Source organism: Egretta garzetta, unplaced genomic scaffold (assembly GCF_000687185.1).
Source record: "Egretta garzetta isolate BGI_Z169 unplaced genomic scaffold, ASM68718v1 scaffold79, whole genome shotgun sequence".
NCBI lineage: Eukaryota > Metazoa > Chordata > Aves > Pelecaniformes > Ardeidae > Egretta > Egretta garzetta.
Genome location: NW_009260791.1, coordinates 5,346,404 through 5,362,695, shown reverse-complemented (window position 1 = coordinate 5,362,695; position 16,292 = coordinate 5,346,404). Strand labels below are relative to the sequence as shown.

General features: G+C 37.1%; 1 protein-coding gene across 1 annotated transcript in view; it reads right to left on the bottom strand.

Moving 5' to 3' along the window:
- Nucleotides 1-482: 482 nt before the first annotated feature.
- LOC104133250 (MAP3K12 binding inhibitory protein 1) overlaps nt 483-16,292 on the bottom strand; it is a 45,259-nt gene continuing 29,449 nt past the window's right edge. The window contains exons 2-9 of the mRNA XM_009646621.2: nt 12,155-12,376; nt 10,182-10,403; nt 9,986-10,082; nt 8,439-8,504; nt 6,526-6,678; nt 3,904-4,001; nt 2,580-2,618; nt 483-1,395 (exon numbers count right to left, since the gene is read on the bottom strand). Coding sequence (XP_009644916.1) covers nt 1,285-1,395; nt 2,580-2,618; nt 3,904-4,001; nt 6,526-6,678; nt 8,439-8,504; nt 9,986-10,082; nt 10,182-10,403; nt 12,155-12,376 — 1,008 coding nt within the window. The 3' untranslated portion in view covers nt 483-1,284. The remainder of the gene's footprint in view (nt 1,396-2,579; nt 2,619-3,903; nt 4,002-6,525; nt 6,679-8,438; nt 8,505-9,985; nt 10,083-10,181; nt 10,404-12,154; nt 12,377-16,292) is intronic.

Genomic DNA, 16,292 nt, shown 5'->3' with positions numbered 1-16,292 from the left:
TCTTCAACTGCAAAAACACCTCTTTGTATCCAACACTGTATTTGAGGCACTCATGACTGCTTGGGTTAATCGCTTCCTCAGTGGACACTAAGCATCTGAACAGGTAACCACTATACTGTTGTCTTTCCTCAAGCTAAGACCAGAGCTCAAGCAGCTTTGTCTCCCACCTCTGCTGGTACAGGTGCAGTCGCTGCAACTAATGTTAGTCTAGGTAAGAACAGGGAATCACAGAAGACGCCTACTGTTCTTCAAAGTGCAAGACTGTCCAGTAAGTATTGTTCGTAACACTTGTCGCAGGGCCTGACACAGGGGCACCAATGGTATGCCTGCCGTAAGCAGCGCAGTTAACATAAAAGGCTCCCTCTGTAACAGCTACTTTTCTTCTAAACTGTAATAAAGACAGAGACAGCAAAGACACTAAAGAACTGGTATAAATAGAAAATGGTTTATTTAAAAAAAAACAAAACAAACAAAATCACACTCGAGTGTGTGGCCAAAGGTCTGACTTTAATTTAAGCTACATACCCAGCATGCATGCTTCAGAAGCTTCATGTAAGCATGCATATGGAAGGAAGGGAAGCTGGTGCCTGCTGGCACCCTCCTCCAAGCCTCCCCTGGAGTGGTCTTTAGAATACATTAAGTTTGTTAGGAGGGTATGAAGTTTGCATTCCTACAGGGCACTGAGGAAGTGAAGAACAGGTGTCTCTGCTTACACATATAGGATTTTCATTACCATCTTTCAAACAGAAATGCAACTTGATGCATTTCTAACAGCTGTGGAAGCAGTGACAAATATGGCAAAAAATGCAGGTAAGCATGCATACTGCAAGTTTTTTTATTTTTTTTTTTTTTTCCTAGGACAGTTTAGTTATGAAGAAGTATTTCATTTTATTTCACAAGTCTATGCAAACTACTTAAATGAAAAGTATTCAAAAGACGGACCTTTTGAATACTCAATCATCAAAATTACCCATGAAATGTAGCTTTTGTATGTGGGTTAAGACTTTCCACATACGAACAATGCTGCGATCCTCCTTTATAACAGAAGGAACTGGATTATTAGAATGCTATTCCTAAAACATTCTTCATTTTAAAGTAACTATTTCATTAATAAGACTGTTTTAAAATGAGTTCTTCTGAAAGCAAGCTTTCAAGATCATCCAAAAGGAGCTTATATGCATGCTTTGTTTTCATTGCTAAAGTCATCCCCAGTGCATCCTATCCAGCTCTACGGTTTAGGTATGTGTAAAGCATGATGAGGATTCCGTTAAGATTTTTCTTTTTTTATCGAAGAAGCCGCTCAGCCTCCTTGGACTTGCTTTCTTTTGTTTTCCTCAGTAATGCCTGTTTTATAGCATTGATCTTTTCATCAAGTTCAGCCAATGAATAGTTCTGCTAAAAGAACAAAATAAAAACCACAATCATTTACATCTTGTAATTGCTAGAGAAGTGGCCTAGCACTTGATACTTGAGGTCACTGCCTATTGCACTAAATGACAGAAATACTTTTGCAGAATTGTCTGAATCTAGTCTATGGCTATTTAAACTTAAAAGAAAAAGAATGTAAGCCTAGAAGAAACTGACAGTCCTAATCATGGATCAATACATCCATGCTACTTCCATGAGATGCTTGTTTAACCCATTCATAAAAAACCAAATATCCTTTGATGGTAAGACACTGGACCAGACTATCTAGATTTTGTAGAACCCGACTTTACAACTGAAGGGCTTTTCTCCTATTGCCCAACAACTGAGGGTTTTTTTTCCTATTGCTCGACATCAATCTCCTCTGTGCCCACTTAACCTGACGATTTTTTTTGATCTCTTCCTACACAAAGAACTGGTCATCATCCTTTTTATAAAAATATTTCACCCCGTGGAGGATTTTTTTATCATGTAAACAAGCCTACTTCCTCAAGCCTCTAATGGCCCACACCCTGTTCTAAGCATTCTCCCCAGCCCGTCTGTCTCCAAGTGTGATGGCTAGTAGCAGACAGTGTTCCAGCTATGGTCTCACTGATGAGAAATTCTCTCTTGAGGCCTAAGGTACACTGTTAATGCATTCCCTCATGTGATGGTGGTGTGAAAATAGCAAGTCTTACTGACTTGCTGTAACGTCAGGTCTTTCTGTAACACTTTTGCTAAGCCATCCATTTTATTGTCTCTTCATAAACTGATAAAGTGAATAAAAAACCCAAGCAAACAAAACACGCTAAACCACGAAGCAAAACCAGAAGCCATTACTAGGAGGCTGATCAGAATTCACAAATTGCTTGTTACACCCCTAGCCTGATTAGAATCATTACAGATTTACTTTATTCTGTCATCCTTCTAACTGCTGAAAACACTAACCTACCCTAGTACAGACTCTTAGAAGACTCATTTCATTGTGACACCCATTAACTTTCCTTGTCCTTCCCACACTTTCTTTGTCCTTCCCACCCTTTCTTTGCCAGCAAGCTATCCAACACTGATGCAGCTATTTCTGAGAAGTTAAGATACTTGTTTTGTAGAATTTCTGATTACTTTTCACCCAAAACATCCTAAACTTAAGGTAAACAAAAGTTAACAGCACTTACATGGGGAGGTTGAACCTTCCTCCTCTTGCCAGAACAGCTCTAAAGAAAAGACATAATCAAGAGACTTAACATTGCACTGACAGAGGACCACAAGTAATTCTGTAACAACACTGACAAGAGTCTTTAAAGTACAGAAAGAACACTAACCACCATTCCATGGATTAAAGAAATCTTTTTATAATTAAGTGTACTTTGGGTCATGAGAAATACTAGTAGAGAGCAGTCAGAAGCTATTGAAGCTTCTCCACTCTTGGCAGCCAACAACTATAAACTTAACTGAAGCTTCCTTCAGACAAAACAAAGACCAATATCCAGCTTTTGAAACAGTCAATATTTTTCTCTCTAAAATTTTCTTGTATTTATGCAAAACTTTTGGGGAAAAAAAATGCACTCTACTACTCTGCTATTGCCACCATCACAAATGTTTCCCAGAATACCATTCTAGAGAAGATCCTAAAGCACTTTCTGTGGAAATTTCAGCTTCCTAGTTTTCAGCAACTTGAAGAAATAGCTTCACAAATAAAAGGACTTCAATGGTCTCCAACAAAAACAAAAAATTAAGCAAAAATTTATAATATTGGTACTTATTTTTAAGTGCTGACTCTTCTTTGGCTGCTCTCCAGGGAGAGGATACAAATTAAAATATGGTCAACAGTAAAAGAGGCATTCTTAACTGTTACATGGGGAAAGAAGGAAAAGTAAGATAATACACAAGAAATTTCTATAGCCAAGCAGAGCCTGATGTAGTAACAACTAATGTTCTCTTTGTCTTAATCTCCTCTGGTGAATGAAGGACACGGTTTACTATTCAGAGACAGAAAACTAGCAAAAAAGAAACCTAAGTCATAAAATCACATTAAACGATTTTTAAAGAGTTTACTCTCTAATCTTACTGGAACAGTTATTTCACATAGCTGATCTTTAGCAATCAGATCACGTACAAGCCCAAAGGATTTCAGCTTATTTAAGCCATTAATGATTTGCATCAAGATCAAAACTGAAGTCAATCTTCTTGTCATTAGAAACACTTCAGATTTTAAGGCGGGGTTGAGGGGGTAGAAATCCAACCTCTATAATACACCTCTTACAAATTAGTTAAGCTTGGGTGGCTGCAAATTTTTTCTCCCAACAAATAATATTTTCTTTCAAATGAGAAATGAGGTAGAAATATGAACTTACATAGATGGTCCACATGAAATTTAACCATTACACCAAGCCAGAGTTGTCTATCAAAAGTAGCCCTCTAAGTCCTTAGGTTTTTGCCTCTACATCAAAGTCCCAAATGCATTTAGATATGCTAAAAGAAGTTGAGAGAATTTCTTACTACAGATTGAAAATATTCAGGAGACAGTCCTTCCAGCTCAAGGATTTTATCTTCAAGCTTCTTAATTCTCTGATAAATGTCCCTTGGTACAGGACCACCTAAATACACCAGCACAAATACAAAGAAATCAGGAAAAGCGCTTGAATAACTTTTTAAACTAAATATAGCAAGTTTTACAGGTGAATTCTTCGAGTCCAGCTATCAACCTATAGCTGAAACAAAATGAGTGGATGGGATAAAGAAAAGGAAGAGTAATTAATATGATTCAGGATAAAACCTGATTAATAAGCCAGTACAGTCAGTGAGGGCAATAGATAACTTTATGCAAGTGGTTGAAGTATGTCTGACAAGGTCCCTGGAACAACTAATGATCACTCTTACAATACATTGGTCATACACCAAGTGTTACCACTTCAAAACAGCAGCATCAGGAGGGAGCAGATGGGATGGCAGGCAACACACAAATTCAGCATTGGTATCTAAGATTGTTCCAATGGAAACCTATCTGCGCTGAGCATCAGAGGTTAAAACACAGGTATGAGTTGCACTTGACAAAGAATAGCATTTGCCTGGCCATAGATGGGAGAAGCAAGGACGGGGAATCCATGTGTGAACTGGAATAGCAAAGCTTTGAAAAAAAACCCCAATAAAACAGACAAAAAACCAAACCAAAACCCAAACAAAACCCCCCAACAAAACCCACAAACACCACAAAACCACCACAAAAACAACAGCAACCAAAAAAGCCCACCTAGATCCATTTGCTGTTTGCAGCTCTACTACAGCAGCTTGGCCTTGTTTCCTCATGTAAGAGCAGAACTGATCAAAAGATCAGCCTTAGAAAACACCTTACTTATGCTACACAGTATTCTATAAACTGCAATCACGGTTTATCACAACTAACTACTGGGTATCCCAATTAAAATGATAGTCTGGTTTTGAACAGCAGTGACAACCAATGCCTTAGCAAGCTTTTACTTCTCTTGCCACTCATTTCCATTTATTTCTAGGTCTGTTAGGTAAGACAATTCTATCCCACAAACTACTGAAATAAGCACTAATGGGCTTTTTTTGCCATTCATCTATTTCCTCACTTCAGATAGGCGATTTTGCATGTAGCTTCCCTCTTTCAGTTTTGCTCTCTATTCATCTCTCAGAAGCTACTAATTAAATCAGCTAACTTCTCACTCTCCTTAATATTGCTGTCTCTTAATGTAAAGGGAAAAGAGCAGTACTAGCACTAGAAGAAGCTCTTCTGAAAAACAGCAGGTGAGTCAGGAACAACTCTTTCATTTATCAGAAACAGCAACTGGCGAGCAGGTAGCTGAGGCAGGTTACCTGCTCAGGTGAATACTTTTTGCACGTCTGCTGGGCTAAGTAACAAACGATCCTAAGACCTTCCCCAGGAATGCTGATTTGGACAGGAGCTGAGCTGGAATTGCATGCTTTCATCCTCTTCCCTCATACTGTAGTTTAGCTGACCTATTCCTTCCAACAAAATTATGTCACCTATTATAGGCACAACCTGGAAGCATGGGCCCCTCCTTAGCTACCCCCAATCATTCTCTGATATGCATACACTCCAAAGCAACTACATGTTGTAATCTTAATGCCAACCATCCACTTGCAAATTCTATCTCCATGCACAAAAAACACCTTATTTTTGAGACAGCTATACAGCTAAGTGACAAGCTCTGACTACTGCCTCAAGAGTATCTCAGAATATTCTACTCTCCTTGCCACCAGAGGACTTTGATCCAGTATGCATTCATAGGAATTGAGTAATCTAGTCAATGTTCACCATATTCTTAGAGAACGGATTAGCACCTATTCAGTAGTCAGAAGACAAAAAAGTCAGTGTGTGTCTGCAGTGTGATGTATAGAACATTCACTTTATTAGGTGAGGATCTGGGCTTCTGTTCTGTTTTGAAAACTTTTTTTCAGGAAAAATACAGATTCCTCCTTGATAAGTACCTCATTGATATGTATTCTAGAAAACTGGGGCTGGGGTGAGGAAAACAACTACTTAAAAAGTCAGTAGCCTGGTGGCTATGGCATTTATTTTAGTGAAAGGCGTGGACTCATGTTGGCATGGCTAAAGAGAAGTATTGACAACGAGCTTCCCACATTCCAGGAAATATGTTTCTCACCTAACTGTATTTCAAGAATCATCCACCTTTAGGAAAAGGTTTCAGGTTGTCTTTTCGGTTCATCCTACCCCCAGCCCACAAGGTGTCCGTGAAGCAGGACCAAGTCCTAACCTCAGCTTTTCCTGTTCAGTGGGTCAAGGCAGAAGGACTCCACTAGCTATGGAGAACCCCTACCTCCAAATATTCCAGATAGTTTTAAATCCCATTCTGAAGTGCCTCTCTCTTGTTTGCCACCACATGAAGTGTAGATTTACTAACTTGGCATCCTAATCTGGCCATAAATTTGGGCTCCATTTTGGTTTTACGAATCTAAACATTAGACTGTAGTATTTGGAGTGACTAAACCCTTCAGTGGGTCTATCCGCTGTTTTTTACAGTCACGGTTTTTATAGACTCGCCCAGTTTTACTACAGTAGTGATAACTGTAGTACAAACTGGCACACCAATGTAAAAATTAAAACATGATACAAACCTGTTTGTAACCGTAAGTGTGCTTCAATGTTTTGCAGTCTCTCCTCAACAGCTTGGTTTCCACAATCATGAATGGGTACATTGGTTTTGTGACTGGACCCATGTGCTCCTTCAGATCTAGTCTGAGGTCCATATGTATTTACTACCCTAGAAACTAGGTAAAGAGAACACAAATTTAACATACATGCACATGAAACACAAAGTACATCTGACTAAAACAATCCAAATATTAAAATATGAAAACCTGCGTTAAATTGATTTCACACCAGTCTCTCATGTGAAGGGTCCCACACACATCAAGATCAAAGGTTCGAGTAAAAGTATTTTCCTATTTCTGCATGAATAACTAAACTAAACAAAAACCTAGGACTTTACATATGCAAAGTAAAAGAATTACTCATACATTCATGTAGAATGACAGTATCAGATGCTGATAAATAGCAGAAAACCTGTCAGCAGTTGCACATGTGAGCCATTGTGAATGCAAAGAAGCCAGACCCAATATTACAGGAAGCGTCATAAATACATGAAGATGAGTGGAGGTATACAACTAGAAGAACCGCTACAAATCCCAACAAGGAAGTTCCCTTCTATTTTTTTTATTTATTTATTTATTCGGGTAACAACTTTAACAACCTTTCAGCTGGAACCGCTACAAATCCCAACAAGGAAGTTCCCTCCTATTTTTTATTATTCGGGTAACAACTTTAACAACCCTTCAGCTGCTTCTGGTTCTATCTTTTCCCCTTGCTGAACCATGCCTTCATCAGAAGATTTTGGTCACTTCTCTTTAAATCACGGTCATTTCTCAAGTCCTTCCTGATAGGACTACTGCGGTGTACTGCAGACTTAATGACTATGTCAGCAACTCCAGACATGGAAGCACACACCTTACTCAGTACTTCATGAAAGCCACATGTTACATTCTTGCTTCAGTTTATGCTGGTTTTACTTTCAATGCCTTTCTAAGTGTTATTCATGTTTCAGTTATGAACTGTTCAGGTTTTAGTTACTTGAAGTGCAAACTTTTCTTTTTTCCTGTAGTACGCTACCATTCAAGTTGTAAACTAGCACTCAGTTTAAAAATGTGACTACTGAAAGGAGCAGTGAAAAATTCTAAACTCAAACTCACTTCCTCATCTCCCTCTTAGCTCACCAGACCTTTTAATGCTTATGCCCAACATCATGCTTCACAGTATTATTCTGAATTCTAGAATTCAGAATAAAGAATTGGTTTCTAGAAACAATATCAAGTGGATACCGCTCTCAAAAACGGAAGACAGGGTTACTTTCACTCTCATCCTGGAGATTCTGTTAGTTTTTTTTTAAACAGAGTAATTTGTGTACACCTAGAGAGCTGCAGATGGACAAGCAATCTTTTATACATAACTACCACTGGACAATCATTTCTACACTACTTACTCCATTCCAAAAGGTAGTGCAGTGGTAAGCTTGTTCCCCAGCTTGCCACTTCCCATAAATCCAGGTCTCAGAACTCAGCACTGTGTCTCAAAACTGTTTTCTAATTCAACATACTTACACCAACTTATAAAAAATAGAAGATCATTTTATTTAATCTCAATTCCTTCACTGGACTGCTGGCTTCACCTTAGAAGAAAAGCTAAGAATTGTTCAGCTTCTCTGTCCTGCTTTGTCTTCTGCATCTTTCCCTTCAGACAATGAAAACCAGCTACTTTGTTTTGGTCTTTAGTGCATAACCACCAGCTTAATGAAGCAGTTATGGGATTGAAAACCTTGGAGAAGTAAGTGAAGATGCAAAAGTATTCACTAGAATCAAAAATTAGTATGTTAAGTTTGCATTTTTTGAGCATTCTATAAAAAGTTTTTAAGTCACCCATCAGTGCCGTTCTATCTGGACACTCTTAATAAACGGGTATTAAAATAGTTGCTTACCCTTTATATGGCTTTTAAATCCAGGGTAGGGTGTGAAAATTGCATCTGTTCTGGCACAGCTGTTTTCTAAATAAATAATAATAATGACATAAAAAGTGAGGTCCTAATTATGTATTTACAATGTAAAGTGTTCTAGCCATCATCAGCTTTAATGCTTTTAACAAATCTAATTAAAATTTTTCATACATTAAAAACATCAGAAATACCTCATTCATTATATAAACACTTGATCATAAATAGTTTCACATACTTGCATGGACCTACTGGTTTTAATTGGATAAGTCACTTATATAAATGTACGCACACATGTATGAAAAAGTTTATTGGATCATGACCAAATTTCTTCCAATTTACACTTTATTTGGTTCTTACTTTTCGCTGCATTTCTCTGTAATTTATTTCTTTCTTCCTGTATAGAAGTCTTTTCCCTGCTTACCACTGTTACTCTGTTTTTATGTCCTTTTTTGAAACTGTTCTTCTCCTATTTTTAGACTGGTCTAGTTTATTCATCAGCACTCTATCCTCACCTTCCTGCATTTATTCTCATGCCTGTGACTTCTTTCATTTGTTTAACTGTAAAAACCTACAGTACGCACCATCTTTGTTTATCCTGATGTTTATATTTTAATCTCTGTTCATATACACCAAAGCTTTACACACATTTTATTATGCCTGAACATACAAAGGAAGGTCTTATCATGATTTCTTCTGTACGTAATTAACAATTTTAGGAACCTGTATTTTACTATCTAGCATATTCTACCAGACTTCAGATGTCATTTTCATTCCAACTAATATTCAAGGAGTTAAACTCTCTTCCTATAAAGCTTATGGAACAATAAGCTTTGATCTCTAAAAGCATAAGTACATCACAGAGACAATGCACATCTGGGCTCACAGGTACTTAGAAAATGTCTCCACTACTTATGTATGTTAAAGTGTCTTCACTTTTAAGACACATTTGGTTACACAGTTACTGATCATGCTAATGGCATCCAGACTAGCAGATGGATTTAAGATTGCTTAGTTATAGATACAGCCAATTGTGCCAGTTGGTGCATTAATAACACCAATAGTGTAAGTAATGTTGAAAAGAAAAAGTTATTCTAAGCAGCTAGTAATTAAAATTGATTGCAAAAAATACTTCTTTGTAATTTAACTAGCATTAAATTATCTTTAATTTGAATATGCAATTCACAAGACATTTCTGAATTGCAATTCTGTTGACTTTGGAAGGAAAATCTAGCTAAAACATTGGGAACAATAGCTACAGAATCATCTGAGTTAAGACCTAGTTCTTAAAATGAACACAGTAATAGCTTTAATATTCCTGTATGGGATGCATTAAACATTGTCATCCAGTGACTACTTTCTTTTTTTGTCAATATGACAACATCTGCAGTACACATGCAAGTTCTTAACTTTAAAACAAAGTTACTCTTAAGATAAACTTCAATTTTAAATATAGAATAGTGCTTTTGAAAAATAAAAAAAAAATAAAAAAAACTTAAATAGCTATGAAGATTAAAGTCTGGCTAGCCAGTTACCTTGATTACAATCAATAACATTGCAAAATTCCCTGACATTATTTTCATTGATCTCAGCTTGTTTCCTCTCGATGAAGGCTGATATCCGCCTGTCAATCTGCAGGTAATAAACATGATGGCATATATCTATTTCATTCTTTAAATTTAAAATTTAGAAAGGTTTTTTTATTTTTTTTAATTTAGGTAAATCACTTACTTCTGCTTTTCCAGCTTTTATTTGGACCACCTCTGGATCAAAATTAAGATGAGCATCCTTCAGATCTCCCAAGTCATAACTCGCATACTTTTCTTCAGTCTGACAGTTACCATCATAAACATCTAAACTCGTTTCATAAGTTTGGCCTTCTGTTTTACCTGCAGGTTCAACATGGCCTACGTTTTCCTCTTTAATCAACGACTGGAGTTTTTCTAAAAGAGGCTGAACAAAGAAAAAAGTATGTTAGGGTTTAAAAAAAAAAAAAAAAAGCCAAACAATTCCCAAAACAAAACACAAAAAGCCAAGTACTATTACAATTTCTGAAACAGATCAACTGAAATAATTTTAGGAATTACAACACCTGTCTCTGATGGAACACAGTAATAAAATAAAAAAAAAGAAAATAAAAAAAGAAAAAAAAGCGCTATATTTCCAAATACTGTGCACACCACGATCCTGGCCTTTTTGACCTATGCCTTTTAGAGGTTTGCATAGGAAAACCCCCAAATTTCTGTGAAAATCTGCCTGCTACTGGTCTGTTACTAGCTAAATCAAAGCTTCAATCATTGGCACCAATGCCACTTAATTAACATGTCATTCAAATGCCTACTCAGAACAGTAAGGCTTAGTATTTTTCCTCCTTAACATGAAAGCCAATGCTTTCACACTGTAAAGCCTTTACTTTATCACCACAGCACTACATTCTCCACTTGAAACTGCAGTTGCCCAAGTGAATGAGAGAACACAGACATGAAATACATAGGCGTTATCCTGAACACATGCTTTTCTTGACACGGTTCATTATCTACTTAGGTCATGAAATTAAATGAGAGAATGCACTGACATTTGTAGCAGCAAAAATAAACGCTTATTATTCTACTGCAATAACTCTTACACAAGATGTAATAACAAAACCTCAGGACATATATGTGTCACACCCCCTTTTTTAATTTTTACCAGTTTCATCTAGTCTGAATTACACTGCTTATTTTCCCTCTTTTTTTTTTTTTTTTTTTTGTTAAAGACAACATGATTTTTACTAATCACATTTCCTGAAACGGAATCAAATTCCTACTTGCAGTGTTCTTACAGTTGGATGTAATTTTTACTTGCTTTCGTTTTGCATATTTTCTCTTTTTGCTTATCACACCAAAGATTTGGTGGATGTCTGGAAAACGTAAAGGGTCTTTCTTTTACCTACAGACAAGCAAATACAGGAACTTCCTTTTTCACTCTCTCAGTACTACATACTTTAAATAATTCATTGACTAGCTGAAGCAAAAAAATGGTATTCAAATCCCCACCTTTTACAGATGAACTATCAAGGTCAAAACACTGTTCAGATACCAGCTGACAAACTGCTCACTCTCCCTGCCATGCAACTAAATTACAGATACTTTTGGTAGGGTTGGAAAGTTTCAAACAGTTAAAAGAAATGACAGTAATGGTGACTGGCTACTTGGCAAGATGAGACATTAATGTCAAAGAAATTACTCTTTTAAAAAAAAAAAACCTACGCTGAAAATATATTTAATTGCAGTAAGACACTCCAGGATGTGTCATGCTGGGATAATGCCACTTCTTGAACCACTGAAAGCACTCCATGAGCCTCAAAACTCACCCAACGCATGGAATCATTATCATAGCATGACACACACCTGCCGTGTCTTATTGCTTAATTATAACCCACCATAGATGGAAATGTATCACATTTACAATGCAAGTCTAGAAATCAATGAGGCTGCATTTATTCAGCCTGCTCACCTACAGTGGCTATTCCCACAGCTAATCTGAAAAATCAGTGAGTACCTATGGAAGCATAGTGGAATCCCAAGCACATAATACTTTTGCATTCTTTTCTGTTGAACGTAGCAATATAAGATCAAAATGACTGAAATTTTACAGTTTAGATAATACAAGTACATTCAGTCGATCACTTTTGTCAAGTCAAATGTGCCCAATGAAATATTTACCTGCAAACATAAAATATGCTGCTGAAGTGCACTAAAGAGCAACGTTGGCTGAAGCGCTGATGTGCTTTGAAGCTTGCTCCAATCGATTACAACTTTCACGATATCGTCTCCAAGGTTAAGCTTCAAGAGGGCAAAACAAACACAACAAAAAATTATGCTGTTATGTTGTATTAACGTCACAAAAGTATACAAGACTTTCACAGGACAACAATTATGCTCAATCTCATACAGACGCCATTTTTAGGTGAGGACATTGAGGAGGTTTGACATTAATTATAATTCAAGCAGCTGTCATTTTCAAAGTAAGCTAGTATTTGTAGATTATATTCAAAAATTAAAAATCTCTTACTACCTCATCACACTTTCATTGTATTAATTTGATCTCTTAACTTCAGTCAATTCTCAATTCCATTAACTTTTCTATGAAAACATACTGTTCATGTTAATCGTTCAAATCTTTTCTTTTAACAGAGACAGGACCACCAGTAGGAAGAAACATGCTCCCAGGATAGCAGTCTCCTGTAAATTCATCTATTTTATTCTGAGATTTGCAAAGCTATGCCTGAATGACCAAAGTCTTGATACTGGACCATGCCACATTCCTGCAATTTTTACTTGCTGCTAATCAAAAAGAGGCTTTATATTAAAAATAAGTGTTTAAAAAAAACCTTTAAAAAAATCTTGAGGTTAAACAAACTCCAGACTACACAGTACCACTATCAAACCCATTTTCAAATCACACTATTTTCCTTTACATGAATTCAGTTCAAAATAACAATTGCCATAGTCTATTCTCTTAGCCAAGGAATTGCAGTATTTAACTCCCAAAGCGATAAAGAGAAACACACATACTGAATCTGAAGTTCTATTTAAAGGAACTATGTATCTTCTATAAGCTAAAAATAAACTTTCACTTTTTAATACAAAGCTGATTGTTAGCAATCACTAATGAAATACACACTTTCACATCCACCTTTGCCTTTTTTGGTACACTAAAACTCTTCTCAAGATCTTGAAGTAACAAGCACTTTCATTACCCAAAGCCAAGTAGGTTGTTCTCCAACCAAATAACCCCTAAGTGATCCCCCAAATTCTGAACACGGATAAAATTTTTGTTTAAAATCAAGAGGACCTACAGGTACTCTGTTTGAGACACAGAATTCCAAAGTGACAAAAGTGACCTTTAACATATGGTCTGAAGATACCTTAACTTCTAAGGGCATCAGGTATTATGGACAAGAACACAGAATGCATACGCATTTGTTTCCTGAATCCACCGCACAATGTATGAGGAAACAATGAGAACTGAAGACAAGAATGCCTCCACCACTCTGACAGCAAAGCAGTGGATATTAAGTTGTTCCACATTAGTTTTAAACCCCAGTGTTATCACAATTTTATACGTGAAGAACTGTAAGCCTGAGCCTTCCTTCTTTAGTCAAAGAACAGCCTTGTTAAATCCAGTGTTAAGATTCCAAATTACATAGCAAATGAGATGGTCTGACTAGATATATAATGTATTTTAGATTATTTTCACACAAATGGTTATTCCTGTTTAGTACTTAAACTACACAGGATGTAGAAAAAGTATTGTTTTAAGAAATACTAGTTTTGAACACCTTACAAAACCAAGAATGTATTTAGAATTTAGTAAGAATAAAACTTTAAGAATTAAGCCACTGAGCACATGTGATCATCTGAAGCATGAATTTCTTCCCAAAGTTTCTAGAGCAGCATCTGCTATACACTACATTACAGTCCACTGACAGGGTAAAAAGTTAAGACATAGATGTTAAGTCATCGCAATGAAACAAAGTAGGAGTCCAACTGCAATTTCCTAATAAGCCTCCTTTTTCAAAAAGAATCAGCTGATGTGTGCCTCCATTGCATAGCACGTGACTGTCCAGGTGGTACAATGCACAAAAACAACAGGGCTTCTGACTTAGAATAATTTAGAAGCCAGTGGTATTTTAAACTCATAGACACTTTTAAAAATATAAGTAAAGAATAAACCCCTCCTGCATACAAACATGTTTCTAGCACAACAGAATTAGTTTTCTCAGTGTTTCACATCCTTCTACCTACTAGAACCATGACAAGCAGGTTTATAAATTCTGTGATTTGGTAACTTCAAAGCCTTTGTATATTTACAAGTCCACAGCCTACTCTGTAGCAATTTACAGGACCATAAGTCATTTTAGCCCTTTGAAACTGTTTTATGAAAGACACTGACTGTAACTTGGAGTTTGAAGAACTTTTCATGATCAGTCATATTGGTTTTAAGAGTTGTTATCTCCAGATGTCCTCCTAGTCGATTTGCTGCAAGCAACTGCCCTAGTAAAAAAATTCCTCTGCCAGAAATATTCCTGTTCGCAGTCCAACCTGCTAGCATAAATCCAACTTTAACTACTATGATGGATCACAAACTGTGACAGCTAACGATCTGGCACATGTTCACTCATCCCTATAAAAGGGAAATGGGGAATCAGTAGTTTCAGTCAAAAATACAAGATGGACTGCTAGAGTCAGTAAGCTAGTAAAACACCACAATTAAATCCGCCAGAACTCAAGTGCTGGCAGACAAGAGTGTAACTCAACAACAGGAAACAATCATGACTGAGCAATTAAAAGGGCCTTCTCAGATAAGATGGAGCTACCAGACCCCTACTCACAGGTCAGTGCAGTGCACAGTACAAGGGGTTTGTTGTCATGGAAAGAACACACTCCAAATGCCAATGAAGACAATTTTACTCTGCACTGTACTACTGTAACTCTACTGAGGGGATGTAGCAACTCTAAACTGGTCTCTTGCAATTGCCTGTATGCACCCAAATATTGTTAAAAATCACTAGGCTCTCTCCAGTGACATGCTAGATATACAGCAAACTTTGGAGAACAAGTAAGCTACTGAAGAAGAGAAACTAGAGTGTTTAATGTATTTCTGAAAACAACTAAACTTGCGATAAGTACCCTAGCTGAGAGCTCAGGAAACTTTTCTTTTGTTCTTCTTTATGTTTTTCATAACTACAAGAGTTCAATTTTTCACTCATGTTAACACTGTAAGAACAACAGTATGAATGACAGCATCGCAGCTGGGTAAAATGACAGTCACTATTTCTTCACTAATTACATTTAGCATTTTCACCAGGAAGAATTATGGGATATTTTGTCCTCAACACATAGTATTTGTCCTCAATACCTCAGTAATCCTACGAATCAGAGGTGTATGATCATCAAGTTGTTTAGCACTGTGCTCCTGTTCAAAAGCTAGCGTAGTTTTTAATTGCTTTAAGAGATAAGAAAACTGAGACTCTTAGTAGTCAGTGCCTGAATTTTCAGGCTTTTAATTTTGGATTACTTTTGTTTGAAAACAGAGACAATTACTAGCAAGTTTTGGGGTGAGAAGAAAATATAATACACAATTCTATTCAGATTAGAGGTGAAATGCTCAAAAAAATAATTTCAGATCAGTCAGCAGCTGCTACTGAACTGCCTCTGTATTTAAGAGAGTCCACTTCTGAGTATTTTTGTAACACAAACATGTATTAGGTTATACTATCTCCTGCAGACCTCACTCAGAAGCAAGAGTATGTTTCTACTGCCTGCACAGGGCTACACTTACGCTTCCACAGTGGAAAAGGAATTAATCTGTAAATTATTTACGGTAATAATTAAGTTGTTACTAAAATCTTCTCCCGATAAGGGCCTCCCACCACTACCATAACATCTGTTAAATAATTCATAGCCATTACTAAACCTAACGTAGGTGTTTCAACTTAAGTACCACAGAGCAAAGATGCTTTAAAAATTCCGACCTACTGAGACGCCCTGTGTGGTTCATTCAGTCTGTTACCACCAAGGCAAAGCTAAGTTCAAGCTCCCCATCATTTATTTCGATTTAACCTACAGTAATCTTTTAGGAGCTTTCCCATTCGGAACCATTAACTGTTAAGACACGGCAATTAGAGAGACTGCGGTTTCTGACGGGAGAGGTCACCCGTCAAACCACGAAGTGACGTGAGACGTCCCGTCACTAAGAGGCAGCGGCGGGCCCGGCACCCTGGCGCTGCTCACGGGGAGGGACGGGACGGGACGGGATGGGATGGGCCGGCACCGCCAGCTCCCGGCCCGGCAGGGG